We start from the raw sequence: 18,215 nt of genomic DNA on the forward strand, positions 1-18,215 counted from the left end.
GGGGGGGGGTGGGGGGGGGGGGGGGTGGGGGGGGGGGGGGGTGGGGGGGGGGGGGGGTGGGGGGGGGGGGGGGTGGGGGGGGGGGGGGGTGGGGGGGGGGGGGGGTGGGGGGGGGGGGGGGTGGGGGGGGGGGGGGGTGGGGGGGGGGGGGGGTGGGGGGGGGGGGGGGTGGGGGGGGGGGGGGGTGGGGGGGGGGGGGGGTGGGGGGGGGGGGGGGTGGGGGGGGGGGGGGGTGGGGGGGGGGGGGGGTGGGGGGGGGGGGGGGTGGGGGGGGGGGGGGGTGGGGGGGGGGGGGGGTGGGGGGGGGGGGGGGTGGGGGGGGGGGGGGGTGGGGGGGGGGGGGGGTGGGGGGGGGGGGGGGTGGGGGGGGGGGGGGGTGGGGGGGGGGGGGGGTGGGGGGGGGGGGGGGTGGGGGGGGGGGGGGGTGGGGGGGGGGGGGGGTGGGGGGGGGGGGGGGTGGGGGGGGGGGGGGGTGGGGGGGGGGGGGGGTGGGGGGGGGGGGGGGTGGGGGGGGGGGGGGGTGGGGGGGGGGGGGGGTGGGGGGGGGGGGGGGTGGGGGGGGGGGGGGGTGGGGGGGGGGGGGGGTGGGGGGGGGGGGGGGTGGGGGGGGGGGGGGGTGGGGGGGGGGGGGGGTGGGGGGGGGGGGGGGTGGGGGGGGGGGGGGGTGGGGGGGGGGGGGGGTGGGGGGGGGGGGGGGTGGGGGGGGGGGGGGGTGGGGGGGGGGGGGGGTGGGGGGGGGGGGGGGTGGGGGGGGGGGGGGGTGGGGGGGGGGGGGGGTGGGGGGGGGGGGGGGTGGGGGGGGGGGGGGGTGGGGGGGGGGGGGGGTGGGGGGGGGGGGGGGTGGGGGGGGGGGGGGGTGGGGGGGGGGGGGGGTGGGGGGGGGGGGGGGTGGGGGGGGGGGGGGGTGGGGGGGGGGGGGGGTGGGGGGGGGGGGGGGTGGGGGGGGGGGGGGGTGGGGGGGGGGGGGGGTGGGGGGGGGGGGGGGTGGGGGGGGGGGGGGGTGGGGGGGGGGGGGGGTGGGGGGGGGGGGGGGTGGGGGGGGGGGGGGGTGGGGGGGGGGGGGGGTGGGGGGGGGGGGGGGTGGGGGGGGGGGGGGGTGGGGGGGGGGGGGGGTGGGGGGGGGGGGGGGTGGGGGGGGGGGGGGGTGGGGGGGGGGGGGGGTGGGGGGGGGGGGGGGTGGGGGGGGGGGGGGGTGGGGGGGGGGGGGGGTGGGGGGGGGGGGGGGTGGGGGGGGGGGGGGGTGGGGGGGGGGGGGGGTGGGGGGGGGGGGGGGTGGGGGGGGGGGGGGGTGGGGGGGGGGGGGGGTGGGGGGGGGGGGGGGTGGGGGGGGGGGGGGGTGGGGGGGGGGGGGGGTGGGGGGGGGGGGGGGTGGGGGGGGGGGGGGGTGGGGGGGGGGGGGGGTGGGGGGGGGGGGGGGTGGGGGGGGGGGGGGGTGGGGGGGGGGGGGGGTGGGGGGGGGGGGGGGTGGGGGGGGGGGGGGGTGGGGGGGGGGGGGGGTGGGGGGGGGGGGGGGTGGGGGGGGGGGGGGGTGGGGGGGGGGGGGGGTGGGGGGGGGGGGGGGTGGGGGGGGGGGGGGGTGGGGGGGGGGGGGGGTGGGGGGGGGGGGGGGTGGGGGGGGGGGGGGGTGGGGGGGGGGGGGGGTGGGGGGGGGGGGGGGTGGGGGGGGGGGGGGGTGGGGGGGGGGGGGGGTGGGGGGGGGGGGGGGTGGGGGGGGGGGGGGGTGGGGGGGGGGGGGGGTGGGGGGGGGGGGGGGTGGGGGGGGGGGGGGGTGGGGGGGGGGGGGGGTGGGGGGGGGGGGGGGTGGGGGGGGGGGGGGGTGGGGGGGGGGGGGGGTGGGGGGGGGGGGGGGTGGGGGGGGGGGGGGGTGGGGGGGGGGGGGGGTGGGGGGGGGGGGGGGTGGGGGGGGGGGGGGGTGGGGGGGGGGGGGGGTGGGGGGGGGGGGGGGTGGGGGGGGGGGGGGGTGGGGGGGGGGGGGGGTGGGGGGGGGGGGGGGTGGGGGGGGGGGGGGGTGGGGGGGGGGGGGGGTGGGGGGGGGGGGGGGTGGGGGGGGGGGGGGGTGGGGGGGGGGGGGGGTGGGGGGGGGGGGGGGTGGGGGGGGGGGGGGGTGGGGGGGGGGGGGGGTGGGGGGGGGGGGGGGTGGGGGGGGGGGGGGGTGGGGGGGGGGGGGGGTGGGGGGGGGGGGGGGTGGGGGGGGGGGGGGGTGGGGGGGGGGGGGGGTGGGGGGGGGGGGGGGTGGGGGGGGGGGGGGGTGGGGGGGGGGGGGGGTGGGGGGGGGGGGGGGTGGGGGGGGGGGGGGGTGGGGGGGGGGGGGGGTGGGGGGGGGGGGGGGTGGGGGGGGGGGGGGGTGGGGGGGGGGGGGGGTGGGGGGGGGGGGGGGTGGGGGGGGGGGGGGGTGGGGGGGGGGGGGGGTGGGGGGGGGGGGGGGTGGGGGGGGGGGGGGGTGGGGGGGGGGGGGGGTGGGGGGGGGGGGGGGTGGGGGGGGGGGGGGGTGGGGGGGGGGGGGGGTGGGGGGGGGGGGGGGTGGGGGGGGGGGGGGGTGGGGGGGGGGGGGGGTGGGGGGGGGGGGGGGTGGGGGGGGGGGGGGGTGGGGGGGGGGGGGGGTGGGGGGGGGGGGGGGTGGGGGGGGGGGGGGGTGGGGGGGGGGGGGGGTGGGGGGGGGGGGGGGTGGGGGGGGGGGGGGGTGGGGGGGGGGGGGGGTGGGGGGGGGGGGGGGTGGGGGGGGGGGGGGGTGGGGGGGGGGGGGGGTGGGGGGGGGGGGGGGTGGGGGGGGGGGGGGGTGGGGGGGGGGGGGGGTGGGGGGGGGGGGGGGTGGGGGGGGGGGGGGGTGGGGGGGGGGGGGGGTGGGGGGGGGGGGGGGTGGGGGGGGGGGGGGGTGGGGGGGGGGGGGGGTGGGGGGGGGGGGGGGTGGGGGGGGGGGGGGGTGGGGGGGGGGGGGGGTGGGGGGGGGGGGGGGTGGGGGGGGGGGGGGGTGGGGGGGGGGGGGGGTGGGGGGGGGGGGGGGTGGGGGGGGGGGGGGGTGGGGGGGGGGGGGGGTGGGGGGGGGGGGGGGTGGGGGGGGGGGGGGGTGGGGGGGGGGGGGGGTGGGGGGGGGGGGGGGTGGGGGGGGGGGGGGGTGGGGGGGGGGGGGGGTGGGGGGGGGGGGGGGTGGGGGGGGGGGGGGGTGGGGGGGGGGGGGGGTGGGGGGGGGGGGGGGTGGGGGGGGGGGGGGGTGGGGGGGGGGGGGGGTGGGGGGGGGGGGGGGTGGGGGGGGGGGGGGGTGGGGGGGGGGGGGGGTGGGGGGGGGGGGGGGTGGGGGGGGGGGGGGGTGGGGGGGGGGGGGGGTGGGGGGGGGGGGGGGTGGGGGGGGGGGGGGGTGGGGGGGGGGGGGGGTGGGGGGGGGGGGGGGTGGGGGGGGGGGGGGGTGGGGGGGGGGGGGGGTGGGGGGGGGGGGGGGTGGGGGGGGGGGGGGGTGGGGGGGGGGGGGGGTGGGGGGGGGGGGGGGTGGGGGGGGGGGGGGGTGGGGGGGGGGGGGGGTGGGGGGGGGGGGGGGTGGGGGGGGGGGGGGGTGGGGGGGGGGGGGGGTGGGGGGGGGGGGGGGTGGGGGGGGGGGGGGGTGGGGGGGGGGGGGGGTGGGGGGGGGGGGGGGTGGGGGGGGGGGGGGGTGGGGGGGGGGGGGGGTGGGGGGGGGGGGGGGTGGGGGGGGGGGGGGGTGGGGGGGGGGGGGGGTGGGGGGGGGGGGGGGTGGGGGGGGGGGGGGGTGGGGGGGGGGGGGGGTGGGGGGGGGGGGGGGTGGGGGGGGGGGGGGGTGGGGGGGGGGGGGGGTGGGGGGGGGGGGGGGTGGGGGGGGGGGGGGGTGGGGGGGGGGGGGGGTGGGGGGGGGGGGGGGTGGGGGGGGGGGGGGGTGGGGGGGGGGGGGGGTGGGGGGGGGGGGGGGTGGGGGGGGGGGGGGGTGGGGGGGGGGGGGGGTGGGGGGGGGGGGGGGTGGGGGGGGGGGGGGGTGGGGGGGGGGGGGGGTGGGGGGGGGGGGGGGTGGGGGGGGGGGGGGGTGGGGGGGGGGGGGGGTGGGGGGGGGGGGGGGTGGGGGGGGGGGGGGGTGGGGGGGGGGGGGGGTGGGGGGGGGGGGGGGTGGGGGGGGGGGGGGGTGGGGGGGGGGGGGGGTGGGGGGGGGGGGGGGTGGGGGGGGGGGGGGGTGGGGGGGGGGGGGGGTGGGGGGGGGGGGGGGTGGGGGGGGGGGGGGGTGGGGGGGGGGGGGGGTGGGGGGGGGGGGGGGTGGGGGGGGGGGGGGGTGGGGGGGGGGGGGGGTGGGGGGGGGGGGGGGTGGGGGGGGGGGGGGGTGGGGGGGGGGGGGGGTGGGGGGGGGGGGGGGTGGGGGGGGGGGGGGGTGGGGGGGGGGGGGGGTGGGGGGGGGGGGGGGTGGGGGGGGGGGGGGGTGGGGGGGGGGGGGGGTGGGGGGGGGGGGGGGTGGGGGGGGGGGGGGGTGGGGGGGGGGGGGGGTGGGGGGGGGGGGGGGTGGGGGGGGGGGGGGGTGGGGGGGGGGGGGGGTGGGGGGGGGGGGGGGTGGGGGGGGGGGGGGGTGGGGGGGGGGGGGGGTGGGGGGGGGGGGGGGTGGGGGGGGGGGGGGGTGGGGGGGGGGGGGGGTGGGGGGGGGGGGGGGTGGGGGGGGGGGGGGGTGGGGGGGGGGGGGGGTGGGGGGGGGGGGGGGTGGGGGGGGGGGGGGGTGGGGGGGGGGGGGGGTGGGGGGGGGGGGGGGTGGGGGGGGGGGGGGGTGGGGGGGGGGGGGGGTGGGGGGGGGGGGGGGTGGGGGGGGGGGGGGGTGGGGGGGGGGGGGGGTGGGGGGGGGGGGGGGTGGGGGGGGGGGGGGGTGGGGGGGGGGGGGGGTGGGGGGGGGGGGGGGTGGGGGGGGGGGGGGGTGGGGGGGGGGGGGGGTGGGGGGGGGGGGGGGTGGGGGGGGGGGGGGGTGGGGGGGGGGGGGGGTGGGGGGGGGGGGGGGTGGGGGGGGGGGGGGGTGGGGGGGGGGGGGGGTGGGGGGGGGGGGGGGTGGGGGGGGGGGGGGGTGGGGGGGGGGGGGGGTGGGGGGGGGGGGGGGTGGGGGGGGGGGGGGGTGGGGGGGGGGGGGGGTGGGGGGGGGGGGGGGTGGGGGGGGGGGGGGGTGGGGGGGGGGGGGGGTGGGGGGGGGGGGGGGTGGGGGGGGGGGGGGGTGGGGGGGGGGGGGGGTGGGGGGGGGGGGGGGTGGGGGGGGGGGGGGGTGGGGGGGGGGGGGGGTGGGGGGGGGGGGGGGTGGGGGGGGGGGGGGGTGGGGGGGGGGGGGGGTGGGGGGGGGGGGGGGTGGGGGGGGGGGGGGGTGGGGGGGGGGGGGGGTGGGGGGGGGGGGGGGTGGGGGGGGGGGGGGGTGGGGGGGGGGGGGGGTGGGGGGGGGGGGGGGTGGGGGGGGGGGGGGGTGGGGGGGGGGGGGGGTGGGGGGGGGGGGGGGTGGGGGGGGGGGGGGGTGGGGGGGGGGGGGGGTGGGGGGGGGGGGGGGTGGGGGGGGGGGGGGGTGGGGGGGGGGGGGGGTGGGGGGGGGGGGGGGTGGGGGGGGGGGGGGGTGGGGGGGGGGGGGGGTGGGGGGGGGGGGGGGTGGGGGGGGGGGGGGGTGGGGGGGGGGGGGGGTGGGGGGGGGGGGGGGTGGGGGGGGGGGGGGGTGGGGGGGGGGGGGGGTGGGGGGGGGGGGGGGTGGGGGGGGGGGGGGGTGGGGGGGGGGGGGGGTGGGGGGGGGGGGGGGTGGGGGGGGGGGGGGGTGGGGGGGGGGGGGGGTGGGGGGGGGGGGGGGTGGGGGGGGGGGGGGGTGGGGGGGGGGGGGGGTGGGGGGGGGGGGGGGTGGGGGGGGGGGGGGGTGGGGGGGGGGGGGGGTGGGGGGGGGGGGGGGTGGGGGGGGGGGGGGGTGGGGGGGGGGGGGGGTGGGGGGGGGGGGGGGTGGGGGGGGGGGGGGGTGGGGGGGGGGGGGGGTGGGGGGGGGGGGGGGTGGGGGGGGGGGGGGGTGGGGGGGGGGGGGGGTGGGGGGGGGGGGGGGTGGGGGGGGGGGGGGGTGGGGGGGGGGGGGGGTGGGGGGGGGGGGGGGTGGGGGGGGGGGGGGGTGGGGGGGGGGGGGGGTGGGGGGGGGGGGGGGTGGGGGGGGGGGGGGGTGGGGGGGGGGGGGGGTGGGGGGGGGGGGGGGTGGGGGGGGGGGGGGGTGGGGGGGGGGGGGGGTGGGGGGGGGGGGGGGTGGGGGGGGGGGGGGGTGGGGGGGGGGGGGGGTGGGGGGGGGGGGGGGTGGGGGGGGGGGGGGGTGGGGGGGGGGGGGGGTGGGGGGGGGGGGGGGTGGGGGGGGGGGGGGGTGGGGGGGGGGGGGGGTGGGGGGGGGGGGGGGTGGGGGGGGGGGGGGGTGGGGGGGGGGGGGGGTGGGGGGGGGGGGGGGTGGGGGGGGGGGGGGGTGGGGGGGGGGGGGGGTGGGGGGGGGGGGGGGTGGGGGGGGGGGGGGGTGGGGGGGGGGGGGGGTGGGGGGGGGGGGGGGTGGGGGGGGGGGGGGGTGGGGGGGGGGGGGGGTGGGGGGGGGGGGGGGTGGGGGGGGGGGGGGGTGGGGGGGGGGGGGGGTGGGGGGGGGGGGGGGTGGGGGGGGGGGGGGGTGGGGGGGGGGGGGGGTGGGGGGGGGGGGGGGTGGGGGGGGGGGGGGGTGGGGGGGGGGGGGGGTGGGGGGGGGGGGGGGTGGGGGGGGGGGGGGGTGGGGGGGGGGGGGGGTGGGGGGGGGGGGGGGTGGGGGGGGGGGGGGGTGGGGGGGGGGGGGGGTGGGGGGGGGGGGGGGTGGGGGGGGGGGGGGGTGGGGGGGGGGGGGGGTGGGGGGGGGGGGGGGTGGGGGGGGGGGGGGGTGGGGGGGGGGGGGGGTGGGGGGGGGGGGGGGTGGGGGGGGGGGGGGGTGGGGGGGGGGGGGGGTGGGGGGGGGGGGGGGTGGGGGGGGGGGGGGGTGGGGGGGGGGGGGGGTGGGGGGGGGGGGGGGTGGGGGGGGGGGGGGGTGGGGGGGGGGGGGGGTGGGGGGGGGGGGGGGTGGGGGGGGGGGGGGGTGGGGGGGGGGGGGGGTGGGGGGGGGGGGGGGTGGGGGGGGGGGGGGGTGGGGGGGGGGGGGGGTGGGGGGGGGGGGGGGTGGGGGGGGGGGGGGGTGGGGGGGGGGGGGGGTGGGGGGGGGGGGGGGTGGGGGGGGGGGGGGGTGGGGGGGGGGGGGGGTGGGGGGGGGGGGGGGTGGGGGGGGGGGGGGGTGGGGGGGGGGGGGGGTGGGGGGGGGGGGGGGTGGGGGGGGGGGGGGGTGGGGGGGGGGGGGGGTGGGGGGGGGGGGGGGTGGGGGGGGGGGGGGGTGGGGGGGGGGGGGGGTGGGGGGGGGGGGGGGTGGGGGGGGGGGGGGGTGGGGGGGGGGGGGGGTGGGGGGGGGGGGGGGTGGGGGGGGGGGGGGGTGGGGGGGGGGGGGGGTGGGGGGGGGGGGGGGTGGGGGGGGGGGGGGGTGGGGGGGGGGGGGGGTGGGGGGGGGGGGGGGTGGGGGGGGGGGGGGGTGGGGGGGGGGGGGGGTGGGGGGGGGGGGGGGTGGGGGGGGGGGGGGGTGGGGGGGGGGGGGGGTGGGGGGGGGGGGGGGTGGGGGGGGGGGGGGGTGGGGGGGGGGGGGGGTGGGGGGGGGGGGGGGTGGGGGGGGGGGGGGGTGGGGGGGGGGGGGGGTGGGGGGGGGGGGGGGTGGGGGGGGGGGGGGGTGGGGGGGGGGGGGGGTGGGGGGGGGGGGGGGTGGGGGGGGGGGGGGGTGGGGGGGGGGGGGGGTGGGGGGGGGGGGGGGTGGGGGGGGGGGGGGGTGGGGGGGGGGGGGGGTGGGGGGGGGGGGGGGTGGGGGGGGGGGGGGGTGGGGGGGGGGGGGGGTGGGGGGGGGGGGGGGTGGGGGGGGGGGGGGGTGGGGGGGGGGGGGGGTGGGGGGGGGGGGGGGTGGGGGGGGGGGGGGGTGGGGGGGGGGGGGGGTGGGGGGGGGGGGGGGTGGGGGGGGGGGGGGGTGGGGGGGGGGGGGGGTGGGGGGGGGGGGGGGTGGGGGGGGGGGGGGGTGGGGGGGGGGGGGGGTGGGGGGGGGGGGGGGTGGGGGGGGGGGGGGGTGGGGGGGGGGGGGGGTGGGGGGGGGGGGGGGTGGGGGGGGGGGGGGGTGGGGGGGGGGGGGGGTGGGGGGGGGGGGGGGTGGGGGGGGGGGGGGGTGGGGGGGGGGGGGGGTGGGGGGGGGGGGGGGTGGGGGGGGGGGGGGGTGGGGGGGGGGGGGGGTGGGGGGGGGGGGGGGTGGGGGGGGGGGGGGGTGGGGGGGGGGGGGGGTGGGGGGGGGGGGGGGTGGGGGGGGGGGGGGGTGGGGGGGGGGGGGGGTGGGGGGGGGGGGGGGTGGGGGGGGGGGGGGGTGGGGGGGGGGGGGGGTGGGGGGGGGGGGGGGTGGGGGGGGGGGGGGGTGGGGGGGGGGGGGGGTGGGGGGGGGGGGGGGTGGGGGGGGGGGGGGGTGGGGGGGGGGGGGGGTGGGGGGGGGGGGGGGTGGGGGGGGGGGGGGGTGGGGGGGGGGGGGGGTGGGGGGGGGGGGGGGTGGGGGGGGGGGGGGGTGGGGGGGGGGGGGGGTGGGGGGGGGGGGGGGTGGGGGGGGGGGGGGGTGGGGGGGGGGGGGGGTGGGGGGGGGGGGGGGTGGGGGGGGGGGGGGGTGGGGGGGGGGGGGGGTGGGGGGGGGGGGGGGTGGGGGGGGGGGGGGGTGGGGGGGGGGGGGGGTGGGGGGGGGGGGGGGTGGGGGGGGGGGGGGGTGGGGGGGGGGGGGGGTGGGGGGGGGGGGGGGTGGGGGGGGGGGGGGGTGGGGGGGGGGGGGGGTGGGGGGGGGGGGGGGTGGGGGGGGGGGGGGGTGGGGGGGGGGGGGGGTGGGGGGGGGGGGGGGTGGGGGGGGGGGGGGGTGGGGGGGGGGGGGGGTGGGGGGGGGGGGGGGTGGGGGGGGGGGGGGGTGGGGGGGGGGGGGGGTGGGGGGGGGGGGGGGTGGGGGGGGGGGGGGGTGGGGGGGGGGGGGGGTGGGGGGGGGGGGGGGTGGGGGGGGGGGGGGGTGGGGGGGGGGGGGGGTGGGGGGGGGGGGGGGTGGGGGGGGGGGGGGGTGGGGGGGGGGGGGGGTGGGGGGGGGGGGGGGTGGGGGGGGGGGGGGGTGGGGGGGGGGGGGGGTGGGGGGGGGGGGGGGTGGGGGGGGGGGGGGGTGGGGGGGGGGGGGGGTGGGGGGGGGGGGGGGTGGGGGGGGGGGGGGGTGGGGGGGGGGGGGGGTGGGGGGGGGGGGGGGTGGGGGGGGGGGGGGGTGGGGGGGGGGGGGGGTGGGGGGGGGGGGGGGTGGGGGGGGGGGGGGGTGGGGGGGGGGGGGGGTGGGGGGGGGGGGGGGTGGGGGGGGGGGGGGGTGGGGGGGGGGGGGGGTGGGGGGGGGGGGGGGTGGGGGGGGGGGGGGGTGGGGGGGGGGGGGGGTGGGGGGGGGGGGGGGTGGGGGGGGGGGGGGGTGGGGGGGGGGGGGGGTGGGGGGGGGGGGGGGTGGGGGGGGGGGGGGGTGGGGGGGGGGGGGGGTGGGGGGGGGGGGGGGTGGGGGGGGGGGGGGGTGGGGGGGGGGGGGGGTGGGGGGGGGGGGGGGTGGGGGGGGGGGGGGGTGGGGGGGGGGGGGGGTGGGGGGGGGGGGGGGTGGGGGGGGGGGGGGGTGGGGGGGGGGGGGGGTGGGGGGGGGGGGGGGTGGGGGGGGGGGGGGGTGGGGGGGGGGGGGGGTGGGGGGGGGGGGGGGTGGGGGGGGGGGGGGGTGGGGGGGGGGGGGGGTGGGGGGGGGGGGGGGTGGGGGGGGGGGGGGGTGGGGGGGGGGGGGGGTGGGGGGGGGGGGGGGTGGGGGGGGGGGGGGGTGGGGGGGGGGGGGGGTGGGGGGGGGGGGGGGTGGGGGGGGGGGGGGGTGGGGGGGGGGGGGGGTGGGGGGGGGGGGGGGTGGGGGGGGGGGGGGGTGGGGGGGGGGGGGGGTGGGGGGGGGGGGGGGTGGGGGGGGGGGGGGGTGGGGGGGGGGGGGGGTGGGGGGGGGGGGGGGTGGGGGGGGGGGGGGGTGGGGGGGGGGGGGGGTGGGGGGGGGGGGGGGTGGGGGGGGGGGGGGGTGGGGGGGGGGGGGGGTGGGGGGGGGGGGGGGTGGGGGGGGGGGGGGGTGGGGGGGGGGGGGGGTGGGGGGGGGGGGGGGTGGGGGGGGGGGGGGGTGGGGGGGGGGGGGGGTGGGGGGGGGGGGGGGTGGGGGGGGGGGGGGGTGGGGGGGGGGGGGGGTGGGGGGGGGGGGGGGTGGGGGGGGGGGGGGGTGGGGGGGGGGGGGGGTGGGGGGGGGGGGGGGTGGGGGGGGGGGGGGGTGGGGGGGGGGGGGGGTGGGGGGGGGGGGGGGTGGGGGGGGGGGGGGGTGGGGGGGGGGGGGGGTGGGGGGGGGGGGGGGTGGGGGGGGGGGGGGGTGGGGGATCTGGAGTGCCAAAGGTTCGCCACCACGGCTATAGGTCAAAGATAGCCTTTGAAGCATATATTCCTGCCCGCCAAACATGTAGGGAAAATAACTTTTTTACGATATGTAGGGGAAATAATTTTTAGCAGCTCATGCCTATTGTGTACGTTCAGATCTTGAAGATGATATTCTAAATAAATTTGCTTGGCTTTAGCTGGAGTGGATTTGAGACATCTGTCTTATTAATGTGTAACTCTGAGGTTGTGCTTTGAGCTCGCCATCTCTTTGTGAAACCAAAAAAAGATGAGAGTAATTACTAATCGTTTTGTAAAGCCCGTCTTCCCTTCCGGGCAGAATTCCTCCCAGATGTTGCTCTGTGCATCACAAGCATATCCAGGGGCACGCAGGGTGATCAAAGGCCAATCGAAATCTCTCGTTGTCTGTGCTTATCTGGATAATGGTTATTGTGCAAGTTAAACCCCCTTTCTGTGGAAATGCCGAGCGCCTTAAGCCAGAGGTTTCCTGGAAGTGAATATCAATACCTGTATCATATTAATATAGTCGGAGGCAGAAAACACGGGATTGCTGTGATACACCACAGTTTCATTAGAGGTTTTTCCTTCCTAAGAGGATTGTTTTTTTGGGGGGGGGAGGGGGGAGCAGCAAAGGTTTATGTTTGCGGGCCTCTCCACGAGCGTGCGATAGTTTTAATACATGAGCTCTGATGCTGATTTGAGGTATCGTCTGTCAACGTGCCCAGCTTGTATTCTCATTCAGAAGGAATTCTGCATAGCCCTGCTGAACAGTAGACCCTCCCATACAACACGGCTCCTTTGTAATACTTGTGTCTGTGTGGTGGTGGGTATTTAGAGGTGAAAATTTTAGAGTAAGGTGACCAGATGGTCACCTTTGTGATCCGGGACGGGGGAAGCGGCCGCACGCGCAGCCGCAAAAGCGCACGGGCTTCTGGGGCTTGCCGTTTCCCGCCCTGTCACGGAGCGGCGAGCAACAAGCCCCAGAAGGCCACGCGCTCCTGGATGGTTCCCTGAAGTACACGAACAGACTGAAGCGTACATAAAACTTTTTCATTATCCAGGTCACCGCTTTGCACATCATTGTCTCCATAGCAATCCTTCCAAGTGTTCCTTAATAACTGAATTTCTGTGTTCTTTTAGATGAAGTCACTGATAATGATGCTGTGCATTAAATGTAGATCAGACATGTTAGTACAATTTGCTGGGCGCTGTTCCAAAATCTGGACAAAACCCCTGACATTTATAGCCATCTTGCACAGGCGTTTCTAATAGGCGCCGAATAGAGTCAGGTAGGAGAACAGGCTTTCAGCCAGGACTTGAGAGTCATTTTGCACTCTACTGTGTTGAAGTGCAGGTTGTCTTTGTGACCATTTTGCTCGCGCCCCAGAAGGCAGTGCGGCAGCCTCCCAAAAATCGGGACAATTTGCAGAACCTGCGGGACGCGGGACAAATTGTTTACAGGCGTGACGGTCCCGCCAAAAGCGGGACGTCTGGTCAGCCTATTTTAGAGGTATGGCCCACATTTGGGGTGCAAATCTGGAGAGAGTGAGGAAATCCTGTTCTGCACGTCTGTTCCCTTCAGCCCACACAGGCTGAAATTACAGGCACAAAAGCATTGGCTGGATACTAGGGAAGCAATCCACAGTTCAGCAGTGAAATCAGTTGTCTAGGGAAGTGAATTCCCCCTCACTTTCAATCTTCAAGCAGCAGTTAGATGAATGCTTAACCCAGTTGCTGTTTGAAGAACATGTCCAGTGAGCCAGCCTGGTGTAATGGTTAAAAGCAACAGACTGTCATCTGTAGAACTGGGTTCGATTCCCCACTCCTCCACATCAGCAGTGGACTCTAATCTGGTGGACTGGGTTTGTTTCCCTGTTCCTCCCTATGAAGCCTGCCGGGTGACCTTCGGCCAGTCACAGTTCTCTCTGAACTCTCTCCCCACCAACCTCACGGGGGAAGGGAAGGGAATTGTAAGCTGCTTTGAGACTCCTTAAAGGAAGAGAAAAGTTGGGTATAAATACCAACTCCTCTTCTTGTTGTCAGGGAAGCTTGCGGCTGATCCTTCATTGGACATGGGATTGGACTAGATGACCTAAGGGTCCTTTCCAAATCTGTGATTCTGTGAGTCTACCTCTAATAGCTCTTTGGCTCCAGGGCAGGGGTCTTCAAACTATGGTCCTCCAGATGTTCATAGACTACAATTCCCATGAGTCCTACCACTTGGCCATGCTGGCAGGGGCTGATGGGAATTGTAGTCCATGAACATCTGGAGGGCCATAGTTTGAAGACCCCTGCTCCAGGGAAATGATAAATGGGCAGCCCCCTCCATGATGTTATTTAACATCTACACGCACCCCTTCATCCAGCTGGTCTAGAGTTTCAAGCTGGGTTTCCATAAGTGTCCAGATAAAACCAGATGCATCTGTTGATGGCTGGCCCAGCATGATTGGCCAGTAGTTCGGAGGCTGTAGTGAAATGGGCTAGGCAGAGTCATCTGAAATTAAATCCATCAAGGGTGAAGGTCCTGCCGCTGGGGCAGGGAGACGTGAGGTTGGAGTGCAATCTTCCCACTCTTGATAGTGTGCAACTGACACCTGGATCAACTGTCAGGAATTTGGGAGTGACTCTGGATTAAGGTTGAGCAATATCGGAAAAATTCGGATTCGGCTGAATTCAGCTATAAAATTATCGGCATTGTCGAAAGAAGAACACTTCCCACGTTGTTTAAAGAGAGCCCAAAGGGTCTCTTTAAATCCATCCCCTTCGGTGTGGATTAGGGGGGTGGATTTAAAGGGACCCTCTGCGCTCCCTTTAAACACCCGCAAATCAATTTGAATGCCCAAATCGCGGTTCGAATTCAGGCATTCAAATGGATTTGGTTCGGCTTGAATTCAGCCCCGAAATGGAAGCCGAATCTGTTGAATTGGGCTCCAAGCCTACTCTGGATGTCTTCTTATCTCTGGAGGCGCAGGCCACAAATGTAGCCATGAAGACATTTTTCACCTTTTCTAGCCCTTGCAGCCAATCCCCTATCTGTCTTGCCCTGACTTGGCCCCAGCGATCCATGCAATGGTTATCTCCAGATTAGACTACTGTTACACACTCTATACAAGGCTAGCCTTGTGAGAGAATGCAGTGACCTGGGCCCTTTGGGGGCTCTGGGGAGGACGCCTATCAAGCTCATACTCTGCCAGCTACATTGGCTCCGGGTGAAGTACAAATCAGGCTTGAAGTTTCGGTGCTAACCTGTAAAGCCCTTAATGGCCTGGGCCTTAGTATCTGTGAGGACAACTCTCCCAATATGCCCCCCAAGAGCGCTGTTTTCAGCGGGGAACAACTTACCTGGGCCCAAATCTGTCTGGGTATCCCTGAGCAGTGCCAGAACCTTGGAATTTTTTCTCAAGTGAGACTGGGGCGTTGTGGGATTTACTGAATTTCCGCAAGACCTAAAAGATAGAGATGTTCCCCCAGGCCTATGGTTGAGGACAGGGACAGATGTCACCCAGCTGCCCACCAGATACCAGCTCCAGTTATTGTGGGGGTATCTGCTGGTTGAGTAGCTGCCTAGAAGGTTAATAACCTATAGAAATGGACAACTCATGATGGAATAAAAATCAAGAAAGAGAATTTTAAACTACAAGCAAATGATCTAGTTTTATTTATTGGCAATCCTGAGAAAGCCATGCCATCTGTATTAAAGACAATTAAAACCTTTGGAAGTCAAGCGGAAGTCCCTGACCCCTGCCTGGTGGAACACTCTTCCTCCAGCTGTCCGCGCCCTGCGGGATCTTGGTGAGTTCCACAGGGCCTGTAAGACAGAGTTGTTCCGCCGGGTTTTTGGAGTGTCCAGTCGCTGACAGGTGCCCCCTGCTCCCTCCTCCTCCTCTTCTTCTTTATCTTTTTGGGTCCCTCACCATCTATGGGACCCGTTTTCTTCCCCCTTTGGGGAGGTTTTTAATGAGGGTTATTGCAGACATTGTTTTACTGATCGCTTCATTTTAAACTGTTTTAATGTATTTAAGGGTTATTGTATATGCGATTTATGTTGCCCTTCGGAGGTAGGGCGGTATAAAAAAACCAATAATAAATAAATAAATAAATAAATAAATAAATAAATAAATAAAATGTCCCTGTGGTATGTGAATGAAGAAAACAAACAACAACTAATAGAGCAAGCTAAAATACAAACTGTGGAAAAAATTAAATATTTAGGAATAAATCTGGAGAAATCGGATAAAAATTTGTTTAAAAATAATCATGAAAAGATCTGGAAGGAAATCAAAGCAGATTTGAAAAAAATTGGATAATTTGGCCATATCATTATCGGGTAGAATGGCGATAATTAAGAAGATAGCACTCCCCAAATTGCTTTATATTTTTCAAAACATTCCAATTATTAATTCAAAAAAAATTTCACAACTTGGAAGCAAACAATAACCCAATTTATATGGAAGAACAAGAAAGCTCGAATTAGATATTTTAGAGTGTAATTATATAGGGCCAGTTGTATGTTATTTAAGGAAACAAAACCAGGATTTCAGAAAAACAGTTGAACTGCAGAGGGACAGATTATTGTGTTGGTTGGCTGGAGAATGGGGCCTTGGAAGTAATCTAGGGCTAATTTAATTGAGGTCTTAGGAGCTTGTTTCAGATTCCGTATGCATTTCACAGTATTGCTTATCCCTTCTGCGATTGCTTAATTTTGCTAGTATTTCCGAAATAATCACATTCTTTGCAGTCTCTCATTGATGCCTGTGTTCTCTCTGCCCTGTCTGATACAGAAATCTTAAGGGGAGGAGCATATGTTGGTCAGAACCGATTCCTTTGCTATGCTGACACCATCCATTGGGAAGATATTGTCCGTAACCCATCTGCTTCGAACTTCTCTGTGGTCCCCAAAAACAGCAGCACAGATTGTAAGTATCAGTGTCGTTTATTCCTTGCTAAAGTCCTGTGGCAGCCTCTGTGTGACTTTTGTGCCATATTAAGTTCAAGTATACAATTGAACTGTTCCGAATATCTCTGCCAGTGTTCTTTTGAAAAAAGAAAAGAAAGAAAGTTATTTATCGGCATTATTTATCTGTCTTCCAAACAAATTGTCCAAGGGAGGAAGTGTAACCTCAGTTTGTGGGTTCTGTGGGGCAGAACGTGGAATGAGTTTGCAACAACAAATTTTTTAAAAAACAAAATGGTTTACTTTCTTAACATATAACATCAACATTTAACATCACATTTCAAGGTCCTGTTCAGGTTGCATTTTCAAGTCCTTGTAGTTACAGTCTACTGATACTGCCAAGTCCATTTCTTCTTGCAAGTGGGTTGGCTCCTGAAGACTCCAAGGGCTTGATAAACAGGATTCAACGTGATGAAGGTTTCCAGGAGAACTCTCACTCATTACAACCACAAAAAGAAACCCTTAACAAGGTGTTAAGGGCTTATACAACCAAGGTCCGAGTCTGGTAGCCTTGTCTCCTCCAAACTAGCTCTGCAGCCTTCTGCTGCTTTGAGTCTCCACCCCTTACTGGGTCAACCCATTCTGAGCATGGGGGTTAGAGAAGCAAGAGAGTGCTTTTGGGAGGAAGCCGCGTCCCACAGAGGCTCGACCTGCCCAGGTGGGGGAATGGGCTACAGGTCCATCCTTCCTGCTTGCAAATACCCGCTCAGCTCCAGCTTCAGTCTGACTTCCTTTTGTGCAAGCGTCTGGAGTTGCCTGGTTCCCCCAACAACCAGCGAGGGGGGAGGGGCTTTCCAGCCACAAAGAGAGGCCTAGGCTGGCATTGCTGGCAACTTCACTTCCAGCACATCACCAGATCACCGTGTTGCTGGCGATTCGGCAGCCCAGTGGAATTTAGGCAAAAACTCTATGATACAAGTCACTTTTCCCGTGGACTTTTTGCCCAAATGCCAGAGCATCCCACGTCACTGGCAACATGATGATGCCACTTGTGTCTGAAGGGATATTGCTGCATTGCTGGTGATGCTGACCTTGGCTTCCTTTCGCTGCCAATCAAGCCACCCACTGGCTAGCTGATTGGCAGTGGGGGGGGGCAGAGCTTGAGATCCTCTCCCCGGGGGCGGGGGGGGGGGGGGCTGGCAACCCTTAATGTGGGTTAAGCTGTAAATCTCAGGGTAATTGCTTGCGATCTCTTTTGGACCTTCTAGGGAAACTAAGTTTTATGTCAGAGTACGCATAAAGATGTTCCCAGACCAAAGTACTAATTGGAAACACAACTGTTGTATCAGATTAGTACAACCACAGTGATTAAACAGTCACAAATGTCTAACCTTCCTTCCCTTCAGCAACTTGATGCTTCCACGTTCCTCTGTGCTTTAAATGTTAATTGTTTCCTTCTGCAATAAAGCCTCTTTATGTAGCGCATAATGTACCAAGTAATAATTTGTGGTATATTTTACGCGCATTCTATACTAATTCCTCTGTATTATCTGTGAGACCTGAAAGGCAGGCAAGATGGTTATTGTTGAGCTGGTGTTTGCTCCTGCGGCTCATCCGCGCTGTAAGTCACAATCTTCTTTGTGACATCATAATTAGCTGCTGCAATAAAGATTTTTAAAAATGGTGCTTGTTTTCGACTGCAGATGTCAAGTGAACTGATAAAAAGCAGCTAACACATTTTTTTGTTTATGCTGCTGCATGGAAAAATGATTCAGATTTGTTAGAATAATAAGTGGCAAAGGGGGGAGGGGCGAACAAGAGAGTAAGGCCTTAAAAAAAAAGCTATAGAGCACCCCGTTTTATAAAGAACGTTTTATAATCTATAAAATACTAGTGTACCCAGCCACGCGTTGCTGTGGCTCAGATCAGAAGGGGCGCCACAGGGCAGCTTCCTCCCTCCGGGCCTCCGGTGGTGCTTTCCTCCGGCACAGGGCGGCTGGCCGTCTTCACCGTCTCCCTTACCTCAAGGAGAGCAGGGGCATCGAGAGGGACAGGGTGGGGGCACATGACCTGTTAGGTTTTTCTGCCCCCCTCCCTCAGCTGCAGTCAGCTCTGGGCTGGGACTGGGCCCAATCAGCTGGCCCTGCGCGTTTCCCAACGGCGGCTGTCTCACCTCCTCCCGCTGCCCCTATGCTTGTGTGTTCCTCTGGCGGTGGCCCCCTGGCCTTGTCCACCACTTGTTGCATTCAGTTCTTTCCTCCCCCCATCCCCGCCTCCGCCTCCGCCTCGAGCGAGCTCGAGGCCGGGACTAGGGCCTACCGGCTGGGCCTCCACTTCTGCTGACGGCGGGCACCGCAGTTCCTCCTTGCGGCCAGCCGCGCGTGCCTTCCTCCTGCGGTGGCTATTTGAGCTGTGAGCTCTTTCCCGCCGTCCCACTGTGCTGGGGGCAGGGAGTGGGGCCCATCGGTTGCCGTTGTGCATATTGGCGGTTCACGTCCTTGTTCCACCCTGCAGCATCTTGCCGCTCGCTTCCTTTTTCCTCCCCTGTGTTTGTGCCTTCGTCCGGTGCTGGCGGCCTGGGTGTCTCCCCGTGTCTTGGTGGGTCGCGTCCTCCTTCCGCCCCTCTGTTTGCACCTTTGTCTGGCGCCGGCGCCCTGGGTGTTTCCTGCACCTCCAAGGTTTGGCGCATGCACACTGGACCCCACCCCTTCCGATCGTTTCTACCTGGCTCGGGTGTGTTACCTGAGCTTTTTGAGTATGGGGAAACACGCACGCACGGATGAGCAACGTTGCCTGAAAATTTCAGAGCGCTTGCTCCAACAGTTCCTGAGTTAGGCCATGA

At 74.0% G+C, this 18,215-nt stretch overlaps 1 protein-coding gene across 1 annotated transcript in view; it reads left to right on the plus strand.

The window, feature by feature from the left end:
* ERBB4 (erb-b2 receptor tyrosine kinase 4) overlaps nt 1-18,215 on the plus strand; it is a 751,441-nt gene that overhangs the window by 600,738 nt on the left and 132,488 nt on the right. Inside the window, exon 4 of the mRNA XM_048483573.1 lies at nt 15,261-15,395. Coding sequence (XP_048339530.1) covers nt 15,261-15,395 — 135 coding nt within the window. The remainder of the gene's footprint in view (nt 1-15,260; nt 15,396-18,215) is intronic.

The sequence above is a fragment of the Sphaerodactylus townsendi genome, linkage group LG02 (genome assembly GCF_021028975.2).
Source record: "Sphaerodactylus townsendi isolate TG3544 linkage group LG02, MPM_Stown_v2.3, whole genome shotgun sequence".
In the NCBI taxonomy this organism is placed as follows: Eukaryota; Metazoa; Chordata; class Lepidosauria; order Squamata; family Sphaerodactylidae; genus Sphaerodactylus; species Sphaerodactylus townsendi.